We start from the raw sequence: 25,428 nt of genomic DNA, 5'->3' as shown, positions 1-25,428 counted from the left end.
TAAAAGTGCAAAATTTAAATCAACTGCTTTCTACTTTGAAACCACATAACTCAGAATATTCATAGCATGAAGTAAACTTTTTGCATGTTTTTTTTAAATATACTGAAGTTAGTGTATTAAAGAAGGATCTTATTCACAAGCGGTCAAGTGAGAGACACTGAGTGCTTCTCTGTATTAAAATATGTGTTATTTTGAACAAAGCTCTGTTTAAATGCAGAGAGCTTAAAAAAATGACTGGTTGAAGGTCAGTTTGGACAATAAAAGTTGATCTTTTCCTTTAGTTTTTAAACATTTCTGCGTTTTCTCTTTCAGCCTTCTTTAAGGACAGACATTGGGTTGGCGAGTCCGAGTTCAGTGACTACGTCAGGGAAGTCTGCTACTCCTTTCTTCTCCTTCACTGCAGCCAATCCAAGAAGACGTTCTCTGCCAGACCCTCCAGCCATCGGTCAGTGCCGTCTTCATGACTGAAAGAAAAGTGCTCTTAAATGACCAGCAAAGCAGGTTTTACAATATTTGAATTTCACACTGTGCTCCAAAAGTAGATCAAGTTTCGATAAAGACAGCCTTAATTATGCGATGCAGGATTCGAGCCTTTCTGATAAAATTGTTTTTTGGACCACTTTAGCTCATGCTTGAGAAATCCCAATTACATACGAACTATTGCTCAGTCAGTTCTTCATATGCCTCTCATCTCAGATTTGCCTGTATAAATTCCAGGGGAAAGAAGGAAAATATTGTATTTTAATCAGAAATGTGCAACATTTTAGGTCCCTACTGTCATTACTTTGATTAAAAAAAACCAAAAAAAAAAACAGGATGAGGATCTGGGCATTTTTTTCAAGCTCCTGTTTTGAGGTGCAATATTTAAATTCAATTATGTAGAAAACTACTTGAGCTAGGTCCTGCAAAGGAGTAGAGTAATTATTAGGCGCTGGGGCTCTATGATCACACACTATCAGGAGTGTAGCTCAAGTTAAGGTAAAGTTAACTGAAGTACTGTATTTTCCGCACTATAAGGCGCACTTAAAATCCTTTAATTTTCTCAAAAATCGTCAGTGCGCCTTAAAATCCTGTGCGCCTTATGTATGAATTCTGGTTGTGCTTACTGTCCTCGATACGATTTTGTGTGGTGTTTGGCGCTGAATAATCTGTCAAAAAATGTTTTAGTACGACTTTGGTAAGCTACGAAGCCGCACCGCTTGATGGATTGTCTTAGCATTAGGGCTACCGTAGTCAGGACAGAAGCCTCGTGGACTCCAGTAATCTGGGTCCAAAACTCCATCCCTTCAGGTCCCAAAGTCAAACGAACACTCCGGCATTACTGAGAGTTAAAAACTGTCTAAATTCTTTCATCTTTAATAAAATGATCAGCGTTGCTGCTTTACCAGGTGTAACAATTACGTTTAACACCCAGGCATTCATGAAAACAGAATTTATTAACTTTAACGGAGTTGGAAGTTAGCAGGACGTTAGCTCGCTAGCTTCGCTAGTTACCTAAACGTGATATAGCATGTTCTGACTGAGAGATTTCTGGAAAAAATAAAACGTACAGCTCTGCTATCACTTCCAACATAAATGAAGACAGAAAACTAAACAGCAGTTTGGTTTTAAGTTAAGTTAAGTTAAGTTAACGTGAGGGTTCCCGATGGTTTTTGACAAATGCAATCGCATGGCAGTATGCTGTAAATGGACCAAACTTCAGTCAGGAGAACAACTGAGATAATCCATCCACAATTCGAGGTTAGTTATTAATATACTGCAACAACATGGGAATGGAGCAGCTGCGAGAGAATTCAACATTAATGAATCACTGGTACAGAAGTGGAGGAAGCAAGAAGAGTGAGTTGAGTAAAGTTTGACTTATCTGTTTTGTTTCACTTAATGCGCCTTATAATCCAGTGCGCCTTATGTATGAAAACAGACCCCTTCATCGACAGTGCGTCTCATAATCCAGTGCGCCTTATGATCCGAAAAATATGGTATTTTGTATGTTTGATCTCTGATGAGTAGAAATCACAGTAGGTTGTTTTATTTACAGCTTCACATTTTCAGGGCACATGTTCTTTAAAATTGCCCAAATCATGTGTGTGGTTTCACAGATATTATAGCTTCAATATGGAAAAAAACCAAACATTTTCATCCAACTTTAGTGTGATGTTCCTCAGGTGTGAAACCATTTCCAAGATCTAAATGAGCTCTTTTAGAAAAAGAAACTTTCTGTTAATATTATATCAAAAAAATTGTGATTCTCTCATTTTCGCTATGTAAATATTTTTTTTAAATACTTATTTATATTTATGTACAGCCATGGTGAGGCTTTGTTTCTAATGTTTATCGAGCCTTGGGGCGTCTGCGTGACAGTGTTAATTGTTTGACAGTCTTAACATCCACTGCACAATAAAGGAAAACTAAAAGTAACGGCAAAACTAATAAAAGCTAAACTGAAACAAGCAGGTAAATAATGGTAAATAATTCAGTTAGTTTTCCTTTTTTTCAAAAGTCTAGTTTTTATATTTATTTTAGTTACTGATTTTTACATCTCTTTTTAGCTTTTAGGTTAGTTTTATATAATCACTTGATAAGATTAAATAAAAAATTACAGCTGTAATAACTCCACATTTGATATAAAACTTGGCCAGCCCTAATATGAACACACCCTGCTTTGGTGTCTGGCTTCAGTCGTCATCAGGCTGCGTTGAAAGAGCGATGACAAAAACACACAAAAAAACAAGTATCGACATATTTCTCTGATATGTCATGTAGGATTGTGTGTAGTTTTCTTTTATTCTTTATGTGAAAATCACAAACAATGCTTCTTAGGATTTTGTTGGTGAGTTATGGCTTCTGTACAGTTGCCTCTTTATTATTTTGTTTTCTGCCTTTGAATGAATACACCCTGCTTTCATCTTTCCACAGATCCTCTCCAAACAAAAAAGGTTCGCAAGGTCCCTCCTGGCCTGCCTTCATCTGTGAGTGGAAGATCATCTACCTCTCATATAAATAGATTTCACAGTGAGCTCACCTAAACAAACACACTCACTCAAACACACACACACATACACACACACACACACACACATCTTTACCACTTACACACCCTCCCTTTTCACAGTTGTACACACAGAGCGCTCTTGACAACCCCGGCACACTTCTCGGATTGAAATTGTGTTGTCTCTGTGCGGCTTGTTCAACAGCGACTGCGGTGGTGCCTGTTTGATTTTGACTTTTAGTGTTTGTTGTTTACATGCTTGTTGTTTTAATCCGAGCACGTAAAGGTCTCGGCGGGCGACAACTTCCTGCAGATTTTTTGGTGTGTCGTGCAAAAGCGCATGCATGCGTGCGTGCGAGTGTGTGAATACACATGTGGACCTTGAGGTGATTGATTTTCAGTGCTGCCCTGTCACAGTCTAGCCTCCTCACAGCCTCTCCTGGGAGAAAGAGAGGCTGTCAGAGCGGATCCACAGCTCTGCTCTTTTGATGTTTAATTAGTCATTACGTAGCCGAACAGGAGGACAGACAGAGATTAATAGCACAGAATATCTGAAATTTCTATTGGTAATGATCCCGGTGGAGCAGAAACCATTAGGATGCAGAGAAGTGTGGAGCTCAGCTTGTATTCGCTTAGACAGGGGGTGTTGGAGTTCATTAATATGCATAAATCACTAAGTCAGATGTTCATTGTTAAAAACCCCGGTGGATCGGCAGAGGTTTTTATTAGGCTTTGCCTTGAATTCTCAGAACTAGTAGAAGACAAGGATTTTTAAAAAATGTTTTTTCCTTTTTAATCAGAAGCCACTGGTTTACCAAAAATCCTACATTTTCTTTCCTTAAACAATGACGGGGTTTCTTTTCTTCTTTTGGCGAGGGAGTCTGAGACTGGATTTGCCTTGCAGAGCTTTGATAATCATCACCTCTACTGCTGTTACTCTGAAATTAAATATGGAACAGGCCACCGAACATAAAAGGGTGGCATGTGTTTTGTTTCTGGATTTGTATTTGAAAAGAAGTTTGTCAGAGCATGAGGGAGAGAGAGCAGTCCCTGGCAGGAGCAGGAACGTGCGCTGCCTTCCTCTTAAGTAAGTGATATATTTGAGGTCTTGTCAGACGGAGGGAGGGAGGCAAAGAATGGTTGCCTCGCGGGTTACATCTCTTTGTTGTGTAAATGGACGCTGGGCTTTTATTTGTCAGTACTTAACACATGGGCGCAGGTGCGGTTCTGTGACTCATAAGAGTACAATCAAGCAGTACAATGCTAGATGGGGAAAAACAGTGACAGAGCATGGGATAAAATACAGCTTCTTCTTGTCACTCAGTACCGCTCAGAAGATAAAGCCTGGAGCTTGGAGGAATTATCCCAGTTAGTCTTTGATCCCATTTGAAAGAATAAAGATGGCAGTGTTGAATAAAGGGCTATAGGTCTCTTCTTACCTGCTGACAGAGAAAGGAAAACATAAAGAGTTTTTCTCCTCTTTATTCTTTTAGTTGGCATATGTGGAAAATGTTAGAGTGGGAGGTTGTGTGGCAGCTTTTAGGAGCTGTTACTTTATTGCTTAGTGAGCTAATAGGAAGCAAAGGTGAGGCATGGGTGTAGCAGCTATCGGATGGGGAAAAGTGCTACCTGCGGCCTTCAAAGGTGTGTCTGGTGACTGTTGGAGGGAGTGTAAGCTGCATTTCTGAGGATGGTTATCAGCTGAGAGCCGTGTTTGTATTGCTGGCTGTGGAAGTAGCGAGGTTTGCCGTTGAAGAAGTGTCGAGGGGAAGGCGCACCTGGAGTCAGATTTACTTTGCCACAGGCAGCTGTGTGAAGAGCCTGCAGCGTACCTGTAAAGCATGAATGCAGCTGCATATGCCACCGAAAGCTTTTGCTTGTGTAAGCAAACGCGGGAGCCTCACCAGAGACCTGAATAGCTGCTTGATTTAAAAAAAAAAAAAAAAAAAAATCAACACAGTGCTTCCCATCATTATGTCTACTGCTGGGAATTTTCTTATTTATTTATTTCATTCTCAAATCCCCTCTTTATTCCCCAGCTTGTATTCTTTGCTCCCTCAGTCTAAAAATAAATTTCAGAGTTTTAAATCAGATGGGCAATGGAAGATGCAAGTCCAGGCGTGATGTGTGTGTACACTACATGATGGAGCTGAATCAAAATATTTACGGGAGCACATCCTCTGTGCAGTTAGGTTTTGACACTGCAGTGCACCGGGATGTGAACACTATCTAGACGGGCCAGCTGGTGATTGCAAATATTTAAATGTTTATAGGGCTTTTTCATCTTATATACAGACAAACCCCCCACCCCCACATCAACCACACTCATACTTTCCTCTGTGGTCTGCTGGCTGTGTGCTTGCAGACGTGGGATTCTGCAGTGGCTGCAATCGTATAATCGTGTGATGTATATGCCTAGCAATATGTTGTTTAAAGGATTCTTCAAAGCTGTTTGTTTATCTATAAATTTATAGCTTAGCACTTTGTGCGGGAGATACTGATAGAAGCATTAGTTCTGTTACAGTAGACACCTCGGATCTCATTGGCCGCCTGCTTTTATTTGACTGTATAATCTGAACAGTGGATATGAAGGACAGAGCTTGTTGTCATTGGACAGACAGGCTGCTGCGCCGAGGGATGCTGATGGGCAGCTGCGTGGGCACCTGTCTGACAAGAAGGACTGAAGAAGGAGGGAGAGAAAGCTGGTAGCTCGTGGGGGAAAGTTGCCTCTTGTAGGATATTTCTGGGAATCTGCAAGGGCATGGTGTGTATCTCTGTGTGCGTGTCGAGTTTGTTTGTGTAAATAGCGTTTGTGCCATCCTCCCCCACCGCCTCATCCCCCCATCCCCGCCTTGTCAGAGGCACAGCGGCTCGATGTGACACTTCCTCCCTGGCTTTGGTGACGGTATGGCTGCAGGATGAGAGAAAGAAAGTGGTGGGCTGAGATTCGGCTCCCCTCGGGGCCTTTTGCAAGCGAGAACCCTGAGTGTGGATGACAAAAAAGATTGACATTTGCTTTTGACAGATCACTCAGACACCCTTGTTTCTGAGAGATTTGTACTGTGCGAGCTGTAAGAAAGGAAGTCTGCTCTAGGCTGTGAATCTTAAGACCTAGAAATGTTCCTCGCAGTGTTGTCTGGTGCATGACTTTCAAATGGTATATTTTCTCTCTCTCTCTCTCTCTCTCTCTCTCTCTCGCTCTCTCTCTCTCTCTCTCTCTCTCCCTCCCTCTCCATCTGCCATTAACGGCTCAAAGACAAGAATAATACTGTACTGCAGCAGTAAGCTAGGGTTCCTGTTGTAGAGAGAGCAGCTTCTTTTTGTTTCTTCCTTTGAACCGTGGCAGGATGGGACAGTAACGGGGCTCAGGGAAGAGATCTTAGATGAAATGCATCAGTAAAGCCCTTTGTAAACCTCCGGGCCTTTTTAAGTCTCAGGCAAAATTAGATACTGGGGCCACCCAGCAGAAAAGCATAAAGTTGCATGTTTTGTGTTTTTGCCTTTTGATATTCTGATGTAAATCCACAAAAACATGAATTAAACAATGACACCCGCAGGGATGAACATTATAAACAAACGTGCATGCATACACTTTCAATTACATCCTGAAGTAGCCTGCTGATTTTTATTTATTTATTTGTAGGAAGTCACTAAACAGAGATCTGTTTCCCAGTCTCGTTGTACAATTTAATGGTTTCTAATGTGAAACAAGGAAAATATTGGATTTATAACAATAATAATGACGCTGATACAGTTTTTAGGCCTTTGAAATTTATCTATCTAGAAAACATAAGTGCGCCGTTGTCAGAGAAAAGCTAATTACACTTTCTTTTTTCTCACTTTTTTCCCTGTGGTATTGAAAGTGGTATCGCGTATGGAGTATTTTCCTGATTTTTGGTATCAAGTTTTTAAATTCTAGTATCATGACAAGCCCACTAGCTAATATTAAATACTTGCATAGCTCAAAAAGACTTGATTGCTGACAGTTGGTTGCTGTTATCGGGCAGCAGGCCCTACTTCAGTGGGTTTCATATTAACAACAGGGGCAGATAAAAGACCGAGCTGCAAATGTTAAGTCGTCTTTTAATTTTATTTCTTAAAGAGTAACGCCTGTAAAGCTGGAAATTATTCATGATTGTTCCAAAGTTCACTGTAAAAATTTGAATTTGGTGTATGTTCTGTATGTCATTGTTTTGAATGTGTTATTATAGGTGATTAAACTGACAGGGGCCAATATTGTAGGCTTTGACTTGACCCCAGTTAGTGAGCTCCCCAGAGATGACCTCATCAGATGGCTGATTAGATAGACATCCTTGGTTTGACGGGATGATGCTGAACAGTCGCAGCCACCTCTGGGACCCTGGGCTTTGTGTTTATCTTTGTTTGGGTGGCTGAAATTTACCACTGACATTAGAGGCTGCAGATAATGGAACAGGCAAACAATCCAGAGGCCTGACCTCTTTCATCTGTGAGGAGAACAAGGAGTTAAAAGGACTAAGAGCACAAAAATAATGCACAGATTAAAGTCATTACTCACATTCTGGCCTGTTGTAAATTATTCATGTAAGCCTTGCGTGAGTGTACGGCATTAATGCAAACCTTGATTTGAGATCGCTGGCAGACTCAAGAACACAGCCTGTCAACAATCACTAAGTTTGTTATTTAGAGACCATCTAAGGGTGGCTGCTGTGACCTGGAAAAGACATCACTGAACCACAGGATTCTGCTGTAGGTCGGAGGTAATGTGTGATGTGTGTGTTACTGAGGGATAAATGAGACCAGTGTAATGACCATAGATGGCGACTATTCAGGTTTCTGAAGGTGTGTCGGTCAGCTTGCTTCTAAGGCAAAGGAAGTTTATTCAGCTCGGAAGTACTGGAGCATTAGAATTTTACTATTGTTTATTCTTGAAGCGTTTAAGGACCCAGAGAAATAAATCATCTTCATAATGTTGGTGTTGGTGTTTAAAATTGAACATGTGCAGACACAATATGTGCAGGTGTAAATGTTTGCTCACATCTGCCCATCAGCTGCAGCAGACTGCCAAAGAATGAACACTAGGTTTGCATTTTTGTACGTCTGGTTCTCTTGTGTCAAAGCTTCTTGTTCAATGCCCTAAAAATAAGGTCTGCTGTAATAACAAGCTTTAGTCATTCTCACATTTTGTTTTACAACAAATATGCAAGCAAATACCCACGTTTTACTATTCAGGTTATAACTGTGCTGCTAATTTGTGGAGATTATCATGCAGAATTAAATGTTTAAGAATCAAACACTTATATGTCACACTAAAAGCCTATAGAAAAAAAAATCCCATTGCTTTTTTGGCGAGGGAACCAGGGTGATGCTAACATTCAGGTTGGCCTACAACAAAAGTCATCCCTGCAGCACTCCAGAGGGATGAATGAGCTTTTCGTCATGCAGTCTAAAATACAGAAGAGCCATTTAAGGGATGGTTTTGCAGCGTAGAAAGACACCCTGTAAGTCTTCTTTTCCTGCAAAATTCTGGCTGGCCGGAGGATCATATAAAGATCTTTTGGGGTAGCTCTGTGATCCTCCATCTGAATCACAAATTTTCTCACTGATTGTGTTGAAGCCATGTCATTACATAATTAGTTAGTGAATAGAAAGTCAGTCTCCAACTCTCTGGACCACTGCGTCATTCTGTTTATTCCTTTTTTTGATAGTCTTTATTAGATAGGAGCAGTAGAGGAAGGCAGGAAATGAGGGGAAATGGAGCAAGGAAATTACATGCAGTAAAGGTGCAGCTTCATCTGTTCGAATTTCACCAAATCTCAGTCGATATTCTCCTGTGGGAGACGATAATCTTATCTTATTTTAAACTGAAAGATCTGACCAGAAGTGGTGATTTCTGTCTCTGCTGCGTTGATGCTTCCAGCATGTTAATTGATTAGCTTTCTTGTGGTCTTCACCGGCTCTGCTGTCTGCCGTCGACGAGATAAGTTACACCTTTAAGATGCCCAGCACTTCCAGTGAACACTGTCCTACTTGTGTCAAAGCCAATCAGGGTTTGGTTTGTTCATGTTAGGCAGAAAAGTTTGAACAGTGCTGTTATTTATTTGTTTGTTGACATCATCTGTAACTAGAATCAAAATCATGTGAAAATTTAAGTTGGTAGATTCAAAATAGTGATTCTGGGCTGCCACTGGGTCATATCTGTACCCCGGATGGAGTGACCTTCTAGATCCTTCCAGAACAAAAGAATGAGTCCCCGTGAAGGTAATGAAACTAATCCTTTGAAGGATTACATCCTCACCATTTAACCACAGAAGCCTTCATTCTCTATGCCCCAATCTCACTGTCTTATTCAGTTCTTTCAATCTCTTCTATTCTCTCCCGGTTTACACATTTTTCACATTTATTCTACAGTGTGAAGTAAAAGTGTAAGCAGCAGGAGAAAAAGTAAAAAAAGAAGGAAGCTTCTTTTCAGGAGAATAATGTTATTAGGTTGTTTTTAGTTTCCCTGCCATATGGTTTTGGACAGATGTCCAAACACAGCACAAATGTGTTATGTAAATTTTTAAAATTCCTTTTATTTCTGTTAGCTCGGAGAATAAAATAAATATGGTTAGAAGCTTTGTGTTATCATTTCCTGCCATCAGGTTTTTAGTCCAAGTGCCTAATTATTGAAATGTGTGTACTCTTCTTGTAAGTATGATTGAAAACATAAGGGTGCTTTTTTTTTCTGTTACACAAACGCTGAATCATTCTTGCTGATGAGTCCATGAGTCGTGTCACTTGCATTAAATTGCAGTCTCTAATGTGGACATTTAGTATTTGTAAAACAGCTTTTGAGACCAGCAGTCACATGCAACAAGCACAAAATCCACAAAAAATAAAATAAATAAAACCTTCTGTTTTATTTTTGTTCTTCTTTTGAAGTCTATTATTAGACTTAACTTGAAATTTCAAACATGTGCCATCCGTCCCAGAACATACTTTTCCCCCTCCTTAATGTCTGTTATGAAGAGTTCAAATAGATTTGCAGCAAAAGAGCAAACAGGTGTCCCATCCCAGCACTTTTTTACATTTCATGCAAAAAGGAGGTGTCTGCTTTCACTTCCCTGAACTCTTCAAGCGGAAAACACAAAGAAGTCAGGATTAACGATGTGGCATCTCATGGGAAAAAGAAATTTAACCCTTCTTAAAAATTAGTTTGTAGTTTAAGATCGGATGTATTTACTATATTATAAATGGATCCAAAGAAACTTGGCAGTCTCTCTTACTTATAACTGTAGGTGAGGGTTTTTTTCCTCAAATGTTTTTATAGGCTTTTGTTTATCATAATCTTACAAAAAACATCTTACGTGAACAATTGGGACACGTGAACATATAGCTCCTAAATCAACCAAAAATTGCCGCTGTGCTGTGTTCTTGTATAGCATCTGTCTTGTCCTCTTCTTTTTGTCAGAACATCTAAATTTCCATCAAAAGCATCTCTGCTTCTGCTCTCATACCGAAGAATTCAGGATCAGGCCTCACATGACAAAACTGTGATTGAATGGATCTGCATGAGTAGTGTTCACAGTCTTAACAGCTTTTCCTCGTGTGTGTTTCTTCTCCGGGTATGGAGATAAATAATGCAGACAGGCCTCAGTGCTGTCAACCCCAAGTTTCATTTTTGTCCCTCCTCTTCATGCACCCCTACAAAAATCAGTGCCACTCATCTTATTGACATACACGTTCGTGTTTAATCTGTCCCCTTCATCCACTTACACTCTGATGCCTTTAACAGTATCAAATAAAGCCTGCAGCTGGCTTTGAAGCATCAATTTCCTAAACAGGTTCAGTAACTCACTTCTTTGCTCTGACTTTTTATATTTTCCTTATATGCAATTCATTGATGCAGCATAATGTATATTGTTAGTTTTATCTTCATATTTTAATGAGATTTCTGCTGCAGTGCAGTGTGCTTGTATTGCAGGGAAATTTAATTTTTATAACTGGACTCAATTATACAAGCTCACTGCTCTGTAGCGTACGCAGAGATTATAGTTAAATATAAACATGCAAGCTGTCATACAGTAACTGAGACTTTACAGAAATCATTATTTAATCCTTTTTTAGACATCAAGTGTGCAGTGAACAGGTTTTTGCATTTTCTTTTATAGTTTGTGGTAAAATGAACACAGAAACTTGGATGATTTTGTTGATGATCAGTTAGTAGCTGATTCGTTGCATACTTTAATAGACTTTAATATGTAAAGAAAACAAAGCTCTCAAGAGCACTATGTAAGCAAAAAAATTTTAGTAAGTAAGTTTAAATTAATTTATTTTAAAAAAACATAAAATACATAAAAAATAGGGCTAATGAGCCTGTTTTGGGTAATCCCCCATCTGCTGTTTGTTTGGGTCCAGGTCAGCTAACTTTAGAAATTGGCATCACGCTGCCAGAGTCTATAAAAATATTAACCATCACTATCATTGCCAGTGTTACTACTGTCTGGGTAATGCGGGTTTCATGGTGCATGGTAATAAAAATGGTCTTTTTGATTTAATGCACAGAAACACTGAATTTTGAGTCTCCATTCATGATAAAGCCAGGAGTTTGGGAGGGAGAGGGTTTGAATCCCCCCATGCGCCCCGCACTCAGCCCTCCCTAATTAGAACCAGAGCTTCTTACAGGAAGCAATCTTCCTGCCCGATGACATCACCGCTAAATCCATGCGTGAGTTGGGGGGTGACCTCAGCCTGTGGATTTGCTCGGGGTTTTTCAACACCCAAACAAATCCCAAGAAAAGCACCTTGTGATGACTTGAGTGTCTTTAGAGAGGATCGCGTGAACAGGTGGGCGGAGCTGAACCTTCACCTCCCAGCTCAACAGTGACGATTTCCAGCAATATCAAGGCTGTGAACTGTGAGTCACGGTCATTCATAAGTTATAAATTAATGAACTCATTAGGCATTTTCTCTCCTTCAGAGTCAGTAGTGAGAGAAATTAGTTTGATGTATCCTGAATCAGCCAGAACTGGTGTGTGTGTCTGTGCCTATTTGTCCCTGCTTTCATGTGTTTTCCTCGCAACACTGCGATGTGTGTCTGGACTTGTTTTAAGATCTCTTCAAACACTTCTATCATGACCATTTTCCTTAAAGCATCAACTTGAAACAGTGCCAGATTTAAAGGGGTAACAACATGCAAAGCCAGTGTTTTGGATGAGTTTAAAAGGACCTCTGAGAAGAAAGGGGGATAAATAATAACAGTACTAAAAGCAAAAGCATAATAAAGGCCTAGTTTTCTTAAGGAAGTGGAAGCTTTCATCTTTCTATAACAGTAATGTTCTCAATGAGTCTACAGGCCTGTGTTTAGTCGAGCAAGCTTCGAGTGGCACACATGAAAGGCTCCAGTCAGGCTGTCCAGACCGGTCTCTTGCTAGAATATGGTATCTATTCTCGCCTCCTCCCCTCCTTTCTTCTTCTTCTTTCCTTTACCCCCCAACCCCACCCCCACCCCTCCTTCTCCTCCCCCGTGATAAAGGTAATGGGGAGCTGTGTGGCTTGCAGTGACAGTAAACCACGGTAAAATGGCTGTCAATGTTTTGCTCCCACCCACCCCCTTAGTTCTCCCCCGTCTGAGGCCCCCAGGGTTTAGGAAATGGAGCATTATTTTCCTGTTTCGACGTCACAAGCCAACCCCTCTGCAGCTGTTGCATGCTTTGCAACTCTGTGTTTACAGGGGCTCCAGCTAAAGGTCCCCCTGCGCTAACACCCAAACTCTCACATTTCACATTTCATAAATCAGCCGTTGTATTGCTGGCTGGATTTTGGATTCATGGATTTAAAAAAAATTTCTTGCAATGTTGAGCCGTCACTCTCTCCACTCTAATGACTCCTTGTTGGGGTGCAAACCATGTGTGGGAACAGGTAAAATGAGCTTCCAGATGGCTTTGCTCTTCCAAAAGCCACCTCACTGCCTGTAGACTCATTTAATCATCACAAAAACAAAAAGATTAGACGCCCGGGATTAAAACGTGTGGAAGAGAACAGGCTCGCCGCACTTATTTAAAGCCCTCATTTGATCGCTTTTGAATTACACACAATAAAACCCTGCTTAGAACAAAATTATTTTAGTTCCAGTTTGTCGGGGTTCCCCTGCAGAAAATCTGCATTTTTCTATGCCTGGAATTAAAACATTTTTTTTCTCCTCTCTTTCTAAATCCGCTCACACATTTGTTTTCCGTCCCACCCACTTCCCTTTATCTTTTCTATACCCACCTCCCCGTCGACTCCCTTCCCCCCTCCTCGTCCTCTTCGCCTCAGCACTTAGAGGCTTAAGGGAGGGATGTACCACACGAGCCACTCCCTTCTTACAGCCACCCCTTCCCACAGTGTGGAATGGTACAATCCTGCTTTGCATAAGTTTCCTCTGAGTGGGTCTGTGTGTGTGTGAAGGCCAGTACTGAAAGAATTATTAGTCCCTTTTGAACGGTTTGGATGTATGTCTAGAGAGAAAGCTAGCGTGCCGCTGTACTATACCTTTATCACTTAAATTGTTAAAGCTATAATGTATTGCGCCTACCCTGTCCCTGGAATGGGCAGTAACTCTTTAATGTATTACTACAACGGGAAATCGGTGAGTAGTCTCTCTGGGAATGTGTGTGTGTCTGAGACAGAGGGGAGCTGTATAAAGTGTGGTTGCCTGTGTGTGTATGTATACGAGTGTATCCCTTTGACTGTCAGTCTGATTTTATGTGAAGTTTTTGCACTTAGTTGGTTTGAACTTTTAAAGCACTTTGTTCGTCTCCTTGCATGCAAGTGCAAGCGTCCGATGCTCCTCTGCCTCATTTTCCACTGCATCAGTTAAAGCTGTCACACAGTGCAATTAAAACAAGTGACTCAAACCTGCTTTGTACCACGTACAAGTAAATATTCCAGGTTAGACATATTTTAAAAAAGCAGGTTTTGCCCTTTTTTTTCCAAAGCATTTTCCTCTCATGCAGAGAATGAAGCAGAGAAGCAGAAAGTTTTTTGCAGTCTTGAATTATTTTTACTGGCTGCTTGCTTCAACTCCGAGACTGGGTTGAAATAATAACAAGTGGGAGTCTGGGAATGATTAAGGGAAAGAGGCTGCCTGTTGAGGTTAGACTTTCCTGTTTGCAGATTGAGCTCCAAGCACCAGTGTTGCTGTTATTCCATCTGTTTTTAATCACTTTGGCATTCTTGACGCCACAGGGAGCCTAATGTGATTTCTGAACTTTTCTGTAATGACCTCTTTGATTTTTGTTACTCTGAAAAGCTTTACTCTGTGACTGCTTTTGTGTCAATACATGCGTTAATTAAAGTGTGCTGCCCTCGGAACTTTTGAGTTTCCATAGTTTTTGTGTTTGTGTGTGTGTGTGTGTGTGTGTGTGTGTGTGTTTGTGAGTGTGTGTGTGTGTGGACTTGTAGGTGTAAAGACGAGCTATGCTTGAGGTGTTTTACTGTAAAAATCTAGTGGACTGATGAGTCTGATCAAGGGCAGTCTAACAACGGGTGAAGTAGCTCTGCAGTGCATTTCAGTAATCCTTAAGTAATGATCCTGTCATAAGCAAATTACGCAGACAGATTTCCACCTGTCACTGCACGTGTTGTTTTTGCTGTTAGATAAAAAGGGCATTTGAAAGAGAAATGAAGAGGTTAGCTTTTTTATGGCATTGTATTGAAAAGGTCATGTTACTCATGCTTGTGTTTCAGCTTTCCTCATAACCCATTACGGCATTTCCCTTTTTGTTCTCGCTGCACAAAAGATGACTTTGATCTTTTTCATATTAAGTATTAACAGGCTTGTGTTACATTTGGTGATGGGGAGAAAATTGATAGCATGTGGACGGAACGGGCAAACTTTTATGATCAAAAGCACTTGTTAAATAACCACCAACAACTTTTTTTCTTTCTTTTTTTCCTGTTTTGCTTGCAAGGAAAAAGAAGGATGGTGCTCATTCTTTGCACCAACTTCATCCACATTAATTTGTTATAATGCAGAGTTGCATAGCAGGCTCACCATCTGGAGCACTGGGAGAATTCACAGTGGGCCATTGGCTTGTGAGTTGGTGGCACGGTACCAATACAGATGGAGCAGCTCACTGAGCTTTCTTCCGTTGCCTATTAGTGAAAAAGAAAAAATTGAAGTGAAAGCCCTGCAGCGATTTTTTTAGACCCCTTTTTGTTGTTGTTGTTGTTGTTGTTGCTGTTCTGGTGGTGGTTGTTGTTTTGCTTCACAGAAAGCTGTCCTTCACAAGTGGAAGGACATAAAATTAGACCAGAAAATAGCAAAAACGTTAATGTCACAACATGTTTTCTTTAAAGTGCCACATGCCTGTTGTTGTTGTTGTTGTTGTTTTTGTGGTGCAACAGGTTGGATCCTGCTTTCTAGAAGCCTACATGGCACATGTGTTTGCTGCACTGCAGTATGCATGCTTGACTAAATATCCAGGACAAAGTCAGAGTATAGGCATAAATGGTACGGCATACTGTGATTAGTCAGCAAAGTTGTGTTGATGCCAAAACCAAATTTTTGTGACATTACTGACTGGAAGGTATTTTTGTGCTTCTTGACGGTACATTTGGATGTAAGATTTAGCTGTTTTAGCAGTTTATATGTTTTTATTAGATATGATATAATAGAATAAACATTATTATTCTCTTCAGATCTATTCATCTCCTTCAGTTGCTTTCTTTGCTTTCTTCTAGTCAAGAATTCAATTCTTTGTGGGCATTTAATGTTTATATTTTCACTTAAATGTGAATTCACTGAACATTGAAATTTTTATTTCTTCACATGCTCATGTAAGCGTTTGGCTTCCACTGCCAACTCTTACAACATCAAAACATCGTGCCACTAAAAGTTGGTCTTTGTGTTGGCTCAGTGTCACGGTTTTATGCATAAAAATACTGAAGCTTTTATTTTCCAAAAAACATTGGCAGATATCGCACACAAATGTCGAACAACGCCCCTCTAAGAGAGCAGACTGAGCTCAGCTTTAGTTTGAAGAGGCATCGATTCTTTCTAAGCCCTGTAAGTGTTTAAGATTTGGACTTGAAACAAAATGCCCCAGAGAGTTGGTTCGATTCCAAGTAAAGACATACCATATAAAACAGGACAAGCCATTAAGAGTGCGTTTGAACTCTTCTCTTTGAGGTTTTTGGCAATTAGACGGACTGATTTTTTCCTTACTTTTATTTATTTTTACATTTCCCTTCCCTTCCTGTTATTCTGTGATGTCCTTTGTGGTCGTCGACAGATTTTCTTTCAGCCTTTGATATTTTGATCGGTAAGGCGTGAACTTCAAACGCAGGTACCGCAAGGCTGGGAGGCACATGGGAAGGTGTGGAGGATATATTCACCAAAATCAAGCTTCATAGATTATCATTAACTAAAAGTCATTGTTTGCTTTCATTATTTATGATTCATATTATTATAATTAGTTGTAAATAAAAAAGGTGCCACTGTAAGATTTATCTTTTGTGTTGATTTTATTTAAGAAATAACGGCTGGTGCTCAAATAGCCAGTATAGGTGTGTGCTGGTGTGCTGATCCGTGTGAGTGACGGCTTTTAATTAATGGCCTTGTAAAAGGAAACCCAGGCGGGCCCTCTTCTCCATAGGCCTGGCGGAATGAGGCACCCGGTGTTTGGGATGGTTTATTAATGCTTTGACTGGTTAGCCCAGGGTAAAAAGGACAATTAGCATTATCCGCTGCCATATGCTGCCCATTGAGCGTCTGACAGAGGCGAAAGACAAAGCCCGGGTTCCCGTGTGAGGCTAACCTGAGATCTCTCTGGAACTTACTATCAACCCTGGTCACATGTGTAAGCCAGAAGACCCATGAGGGTTGCACCCCTCCCAGAGCACTTTAATTACACACCCAGACAACAGCGTGCGGGAGACCTGCTCACTCAGCAGAGTCTCGCTTAAGCTGCATTTTGATGTGATGTTCACGTGTATGTGCGAGCGTTTCAGCGCGAACACTTTGTTTGCTGTGCATATTTTCCATCAGCACCCCGTCATAAAAGAACTTAAGTAAGTAAACAACCTTTGTGGTCGTCATCACGTCCACGTGCATTAGGAACCAATTTGGAGGAGTGAGCTGTCAACATCTGAGTGTGAAATGAGGCCATTAAACGGCAGGTTTATCTTGCTGAGTGGGGACACAAGCTGGAAATGTGCAGGTGGAATCGAGCTGGCAGGTCTGGCTCTGATTAGTGTTACACGACAGTGGGGTCATCCAGTCCTGTCTGTGGGAGGGAGAATTTGTCCAAAACTTTTTCTCCCTGTTTCCCTCCTTTATGCTCTGCCTCGCTCCCTCGACCTCCATCTGGAGTGGATGAAGTCAGAGACCACATCACTGGTGTTTGGACTCCAGTCTTTTTGATCTTACCGCCCAGATTGGCACACACTCACAGCTGTACAACAGCGTGCTCATTGTGTCTTTCCCCCGCTAGCTTGCAGGTAGAAGTATAAAGAAAGCAAAGCAGGCTCTTTTTGTAGCGCTTATTTGATTTCTGCCTCTCTGGGAATGCTGCAATTTGCCAGGCATTTAGTCTATGCATGTAAGCGGGTGTCATTATACTTCCATTAGAGGTTGAGTTGATCTGAAATGCAAATACTTCTGATAATCCACTCCCCCCGTCATGAGCTTGATTGCTTGCTAGTCATTAGAATGTGTGTATTTATAGTTGTAGGACTGTTTCTGCAGTGGATGTGTGCGTGTGAGATCACATACTTGTATATACCCTAATACGATTGTGCTTTGCATTTTTAGGGAGCGTGTTTACTTCAGAGAAACTGATATAAGAGAGCTGAATGAGTTTGAACACCCTCATACCGTGTGTGACAGTCGAGCCTTGGTGTTTCGGTTGCTTCTAATGACAATCATGTTCTCCTGGCAGGTGTACGCACCATCTCCAAACTCAGAAGACTTCAACAGAGATTCACCTTCGTACTCTTCTCCAAAACCCTCCAGCAGTATGTTTGCAAGCACTTTCTTCGGTAGGTTCAAAGCAAAGTCTCCATGTTTTGGATAGAATGACCATCCACTGCTTATTTTTTTTAATGCCCTTTTATTACACTGGCGTGTGTTGAGTTTGTGCATGATTAACCAGCAAGTATGAGAAGGATTAAACGCACTACTGTATATTCCATTCATGCTCATTTCTCATTATTTAGAAGGGCAGGATAAGACCAAGTGAGCATTTCTGGGTTTTGGGGGTTTTTTGCGATCCCAGCCATTGACCTCTGAGAAACACAGCTAATGTCAAGAAATCTAGCAGCCACCTCAGCTCACCAACTTATAAACAAGGACAAACATCATATTTAACAGCATAAACCAGATGAGTGCATTCTTTCTGCATGGGTCTCAAGCTTTTGCTGACTGTTTAAACTCCCATTAAGTCACAAAAACTTTGAGAACCTCTGGCCTAAATTAAAGTCAGTGTGGTATGTTTTCATCAAGTTCGAATCTCGATTTGTTCCATTAGTTTGCATTTTTATTTTATTTTTTGTTTTCAGTTCATTTTAGTTTCCTAAGTGGGTTTGCTTGTTTCAGTTTTGTTTTTATTTGTTTCAGTAGTATTTTGAATTTATTGTTATTATAATGTGGGTGGCTTGTGTCAGAGATCAGATGTTCAATAGAAATTTAGCACTTTATGTCATGCGTCACGAAAAAACATGTGCATCAAAGCCTCCTGGTGTTTGTTAGGTTAACGCATTTGGCCAGACTGACAAAAAATAAAGTGAAAGAAAATTGCCTGATTTTGTTTATTTCAGTCAATTTTCTAAGCTCACAATGTATTTCAGATGACTGAAGTATTTTGTTTACACCTAGTTTTAGTTTTTAGTTTAGTTTTGTTAACAGTTATAACCTTGGCGGTTATCGCGAGCTCCAAATCCACTGAACCAAACATCTGTTTATATTTAATTTTGTAGTTTATATGTTGCCAGACAGATTGAGTTGTTAGATGTGTGCTCAGTTTTTTTTCAGTGGGACTGACTCCCGCACACACACACACACACACACACACACACACACACACACACACACACACACACACACACACACACACACACACACACAAAAACGTCTTCTTGTTGCTCTTTAGCGTTTGTGTTATCTCAGCTGTCAAGACAAGGATCGTGTTTCAGTCCCGAGAGGGAAAAAAACCTAAAAAGTGCTCTTTGGATGACCCCCAAGTTTTAAGGGTAAAGTTAGGGGGTTAGCCGTCTGTCTAACATGTTGTTTCCTTCAGTTCTAATCCATTGTGTGCTAAAGTGATATGTTTATTGGTTTTAGATGGTACCCACAGTTCGTCTGACCCGTGGAATTCGTCCAATGGCATCAGTCAGCCCGGCTACGGGGGAATACTCGCAGGATCTTCATCTCACATGCCACAGTCAGGAAACTACAGCAGCCTGCACTCACACGACCGTTTGGTAAGCTTCACAGCTCGGCCGGCGGTACTTAGGCTTTATGAATAAGTGATAGATGATTGCTAGTAAGTTTCTGTTTTGCCCTCACGTTTACATGAACGATCCAGTGTATATTGTTGAACACGCAGGGCAAATAAATTCTGTTGAAGCCCTGGTTTTTGCTCTGCTCTCCCATAGCGCATCTCCCTCAGTCGGAGGGATCTGTGTGTGTCTTAAGTTGTTGTCTGGTTATTATCAGTGAAGACACCGCTGACCCTCTTTGTGTCAGCGTTTGATCTTTTTTCGTCCGCCTGCCTGCTTCATTTGGCAGGGCATCACAGGGAGGCTGCAGATGCTGCCTGCCCTCTCTTTATCTCTGTCCCTCCCCCGCTACACTAACTTTTACTGCGTGACAGCCTGGAAGACGTCAAAGGGCATTTTTAATTTCGAGAATAAATAAATAAGCTCTTTCTTTCTTTCTGTCTCACACAAACACATTTATGATTGAAAATAACGCCTTTCTTTTTTCCCAATTTTCCAGAATTACCCCGCACACTCAGTCTCTCCAGACATCAATGCCAGTCTTCCTCCCATGTCCAGCTTCCACAGAAGCAACACCAGCACTTCACCATTCGTCACTGCAGCACACACCCCGTCCGTCACCTCGGCCGATGGGGTCATGGGTACGTTCTTGTGTTAACAGTTCAGCTACCTGCTCAGATTGGCTAATTACTGACACCGCAATGTAATCATAGCTGAATGTTCATTCTGTGAAGGCACTGAGTCATGCAGGGGGACAGCTGCTTTGTGCACTCTAACCGCTCCACATTTGTCTGAGTTTACGATTACAAAGCTTCGCTCTGTGTTTTCGTAGCTGCTGCAAATCGGGGGACTGCCACTGGAAGCTCACAGACTGGAGACGCACTGGGCAAGGCTTTAGCCTCGGTGAGTTACGCTGTTATGTCTACGATGGAAAACATTGCCTATCAATACTGAGTATTTTCCGGGTAGCGTCAGTGTTGCTTAAGGCATTTTGGTCAAGTTCAAAGAAGTTTTTGCAATTCTAGTCAAGTGTGAAACTCATGTCTGACTTCTTTAAGCCCTCGAGCTCAAATGGTTGTCATTTTTCTGCAAATCAAAGTAAAAATAAAGTCAAAATAGTAAAAATCCCCCCCCCCCCCCCTTAGTTTTTGTCTCCAAAGAAGGTGACCTCAGTAATCATGCAGGGAATTAAATGCTATACTGACCGCTGATTAAAACAGCCCCGAGGACAAGTTTATAGTTGTTTTTTTGTTTTTTGTTTTTTTGGCCTAAGCCTGGATAATTGTGGGCTTAAACTAAGAGTATTCAAGAAAGGCAACTGTACATTAAAAAAATACTCCTAAAGCCAATGGATTACACTTCAGGGACATCCTGTAATGGTTCAGTCCTTTAGGTTGTTTATAGTGTTGTGTGTCCGAAGTGGACTCACAGATAAACGTCACCATTTGAATTGCATGACGAAAATGATGACGTACATGTGCATTTCTGTAGAAGTTTTTGTGACATAACAGACACTTTTTATCCGAAACTCTTCCCTTGTTTTCTCAGCAACAATATTTGCTGTTTCCATTTACACACTGGATGTAGTTTTGCTTTGGATTTCAAACCTATGATCCTCAATATTTCAACTAAATCTTCAAATGGTGTTTAACATGTTGCATAAACATGAAAGCAGCGTTTTAATTTTACACACAGCACGAGCTGTTCATTTAAGAGGAATATTTCTTAGGAGTGTGAATCCAAAATATGAGAATTTGGGCATGGTAATAACAAATTAAGTCCTTTATATTTGCAGACTCAATTCTATTAGCATGACAAAGCTGGAGTGAAATGGACACGGTTGGACTAGGGTGGGGGTGGGCGCATGGATCAGGGGTGCACAGGGGAGTTTATAACTGCTGTGGCTCAACTCCATGGGCCCCCCTTTGTAGAGCTTTTGTTCTCGGCCCTTTTAAATTGGCCGTGCTTATTGGCCCAATGCCGCCTGCGGGAGCGTAACTGATGATGAGGCGGAGCTTCATTTATTCCAGTAAAATGAGCCATGTTTCACTTTGAATGCAGCGTTATTAGCCGGTGAGTGAAAAGAATAGAAAGTCATATATCGTCGGGTCAGAAGTCACGGTTATAAACAGCTGTCGAGAAACTAAGAAAAATTTGGAGATTTGTCTTGAGTTTTATTGGTTTCCAACGCAGAGATAACCGCGCTATTAATCCTCCTTAGTTTTTCACTGAATTGCATGTCTGGGAGTGAAAATGCTGAGCAGAGAGAAGCTCTCTGCTCTCTGAGTGTCGCGGGGCATAAATACTCATTCTTCCCTTCAGACAACGGCCGATCCTCCTCCACATTCAGCGCCACACACTTCAGTGAAACCTCTATCCTGATACTCCAAGCTGATTGAAAAACTAAAGCCCCGAGATCAAGATTGAATAAGGAGATTATTAATAATGAGTGCATTCTATCATCCCCACAGAAGTTGAACGCTTTCCTTCAAGCTCAATTTGATCTTAACTTGGAGGAGAAATCTCTGTGGATCTGTTGTTTTTTCTCTGCTAATTAGTCAGGATCCACCGTAATACCCTGACTTCTCCGAGGCATGTTCCATTATGGCACAAATATCCTCTTATTAAAGAGGAAAAGGGAAAAAAAAATCAGGGACGTGTTTGTGTTTTAATCCAGCATTTGTTTAAACAAATGAAATCCCTGTGAAAGTTCTGAAGACATAATCTCCTCGTTCCCTTGTGATTGACATGTCATACTAAAACTCAGTGACCTCAGCGTGACCTATCAGAGGATGGCACGACGAAAACTGCCAGTATTGCAGCAATGAAACCAAAGTAACTCAAATGTAACTATTTGTCCTCTTTAAATAGACTATGAGGTTTAAAAAGAAGCAAGAATAAACAACATTTGAATATGATGGGGTTTTGATATATGGCTCAGAGTATAATCTCTGGCTACAGGCTGAATTGTGCCCCTTGAGATTTTCTGTTGTTGGCTTAACGGGGTTTCCAGGTTGGGCGTCTGCACACTGGAAAAACTGGACACCTACAAGCAGAGAGTCTGTATACGAGTGAAAATAAAGTGTGCTCCTTTAAAACAGCCTCGTTTCCTAAAAAAGTTAAAAAACAAATGAAATTTGAGAGTGCATTTAAAGGATTAATTTAATTGAAAATAATGCAAAGACCTCATTGAAACATTTGAAACGGACTTTGGCTAATTTTCCATTTGATGTTAGGAACTTGATTCGGAAAGCTGGAAAAGCATGTTTACTTTACTGTTTTTATAGAAGGGTGGTGTACATTGGTAAACACGCCCCTGCTTCAAATTCATCTTATTATTCTTTTTTATTTTTTTAATCTGTCCTGTCTCTCCTGATGTCTTCCTCTCTGCCTCCGCAGATTTACTCACCTGACCACACTAGCAGTAGTTTTCCATCCAATCCGTCGACACCTGTGGGTTCTCCTTCACCTCTAACAGCCACAGCAGGTGCAGCCTCAGCAGGTACCGTGGTGACTGCTGCTGGCACCCCGTCTGGAAGGCCAGGTAGGTCACCAGTCTGTGGATTTTAATCTCATAAACACTGTCTGCACACATATACTAGATACCAGCAGAAACTGCTTCATAAAGGCTTTTTTTCCAGGTAAAGTGCCGGTGACACACTCAGTGGCTATTTCTTTTCCTAGAATAGCCAAGCTAATTATCAGGCTTTCATGAATATGTGCCCTATTTTAACTGTGCAAATGCAATAACCCACACAAAAAGGCAGGTCTTTAGGCTGTCTCCAGCTGTGCTTTCTGATTCATGTAGTATAAAAAGGCTGACTGAAACTGAAGTGGGAGGCAAATGAAAGAGTTTGATTAATAAACTGAGTCTTGTTCACTCAGTGTTGTCATCCCTCCTGAACAGCTGTGCTAACGACAGGTAGGCTTCTCCAGGAAAGTGTGTTATTGTGTGGACGCTGGAGTTATTGTCACAGCTAATTTTTTCTGCTTTATCTCACATCATTAGCCAAAACATCATACAGTAACTGTGAGCGTGTCTGCACCGTCATGCATCTCAGGAATAAAAGAGGAAATAATGAATTTGAAGGTCTGTATTTTATGTAATAGTCACAGCTCTGCTTGTACTGGTCATTGAATATAGGGCCCTGTGACTTCAATTAATTCAATTAATTACTTTTACTCTGTGCTGCATTAGTCGGATTAATTAAAGCCTAAGTAGAGTGAATTGTGAAGAGTTTCCCTAAAACTTAATTTAATACCCCCTTTTAGCTTTAGAGCATCTCTAATCATTTGGTCGTCATTCTCCGTGCTTTATCTGAGTCGGGGCGGTTAATGCCATTTCTACATGAATCCATCCTAAAAGAAAGCTTAGTTTAGTCTGGGATAAGGCTGAACATCCACTGAATTGACAGCCACGATGAGTATTTAAAACTGAAGAAACGCGAAAATTAATTTTCAAGCGAAAATGTTCCAAGGAAGTTTAATCTCAAGCAAATAGAAGAGATGCCTCATGCCAGATTTATCTGCTGGCTGTGCTCTTTCTGCGGTCCACGAGCACAAAAGTGACACCATTTATACTGAAAGCATGAAATCTGTGTTGCAAGTTTATTCTTCACCTGCATCTTAAAACAGACCCTCGCCTGCTCGCCCGGCATCTGCGTCAGGAGCTTTATTTTTGTGGCTGAGGCAGCCGCTCCGCATTGACTCCCGGTGACATCACAGAGAAGTTTTGGCTCTCAGCTTTTTAGGAGGCACTTTGCTCGAGCTCGGGAGTTTAAATGCAGCCAAGAAGTACCTTCAGAATTACGTGTAGTTTATTTTTTCTGCTGTCATTTCCTGTAAGTGATAGAAATTTATGGAAAAACTGTGGAATGACTGCGGCTCTTGGGGCGGCAAAGGGTTTAAAAATCTTGTAATGAAAGTATTTGAAGTGGGTTTTAAGTTATTGAAAAGCTTTTCATGTTTGCAGAACTGCGTTTATGGCTTATAATAGCAGCTCATACTATTCATTCTACTTTGTAGTAAAACAGTTTCAGGAGTAGATTTATTGTTATATAATCCTGATTTCCCAGACAAGTGTTTTTGTAGTTAGATTTTTTTTGGGGGGGGGATGGGACGACCAGTTTCCCTCTGATTTGTAATTATTTTCTGCAACAAATTCAGAGAACAAAAGCAGGAAAGTAGTAAGGAAATCAGGGCGGCCCCATCAAAGGGGATCCTGTTTGTAGTACACAGTACTTTTAAGTACCGAAAAAGAGATGTAGACGAAGAAAATGGTCTGTCAGATATGTTGACAGAGGCGGGAGACCAATGGAAAGAGAATGAGAGGGGGGGACAGTAAGGGAAAGCCCAGTGTGTTGTTTTAACGGGCAGTTGTGTCATGTGTGGTAATGGAGTGGCGACAGCTGTCTCTACGTATGCCCCCCTCTTCCTCAGCTGTTGCCCTGCCCCATGGACAGCTGTTCCCCCAGCACACACACACGCATACACACACAGACCAGGCGGCAAAATGCCCCATTTATTCACCAGTGAGTGAAGGAAGGTGGCTGTGACTCAGCTGATCAGAGTGACGGTGATGTGTCTGTTGACCTATTTCCAGTACAGCACGCTGCACCTGAAAACTGCAACAATATGACAAAAACAGTTCAGTGTTTTATTGAATGAAGAAAATCCATATTATATAGATATATATCTATATAATATATAAAGCACTGCTGCCAAATATGTCATGTGGAATTATGGGGAAAGGATATAGTTTTACTAATTATTCGTCCTTAATGTGCCTCCAGGCTGAGAAAAAGAACGATACTCTGAAATTGGCCCAAAATTTGGCTAGTTGTTGATGTAAGTTTCCAAATCCATTCATCATTGGGACTGCACCAATATACAGCACATTACTCAAGGCTGGTTTGTTCAATTAGCCTTCTCTGGTGCACTTGGGGACCAGAGCTTCAGGCTAATTTTTCATAGCCGCCAGCCAGCAGAGGCTTATG

General features: G+C 41.0%; 1 protein-coding gene across 7 annotated transcripts in view; it reads left to right on the top strand.

The window, feature by feature from the left end:
- Positions 1–25,428, top strand: part of tcf12 (transcription factor 12) — an 83,232-nt gene that overhangs the window by 44,851 nt on the left and 12,953 nt on the right. For 4 of the 7 annotated variants that reach the window (XM_063476023.1, XM_063476041.1, XM_063476012.1 and 1 more), the window contains exons 7-13: positions 313–445; positions 2,917–2,969; positions 17,875–17,974; positions 19,275–19,414; positions 19,932–20,073; positions 20,265–20,335; positions 22,832–22,976. In XM_063476023.1, the coding sequence (XP_063332093.1) occupies positions 313–445; positions 2,917–2,969; positions 17,875–17,974; positions 19,275–19,414; positions 19,932–20,073; positions 20,265–20,335; positions 22,832–22,976 (784 nt within the window). Of the gene's footprint in view, positions 1–312; positions 446–2,916; positions 2,970–13,377; positions 13,581–17,874; positions 17,975–19,274; positions 19,415–19,931; positions 20,074–20,264; positions 20,336–22,831; positions 22,977–25,428 lie in introns of those variants that run through there. The other 3 variants (XM_063476048.1, XM_063476058.1, XM_063476066.1) reach the window with 3 other exon arrangements.

Source organism: Pelmatolapia mariae, linkage group LG1 (genome assembly GCF_036321145.2).
Source record: "Pelmatolapia mariae isolate MD_Pm_ZW linkage group LG1, Pm_UMD_F_2, whole genome shotgun sequence".
Taxonomy (NCBI): Eukaryota; Metazoa; Chordata; class Actinopteri; order Cichliformes; family Cichlidae; genus Pelmatolapia; species Pelmatolapia mariae.
Note: the sequence above shows the minus strand (reverse complement) of the source record. Positions and strands in the feature narration are given on the sequence as shown.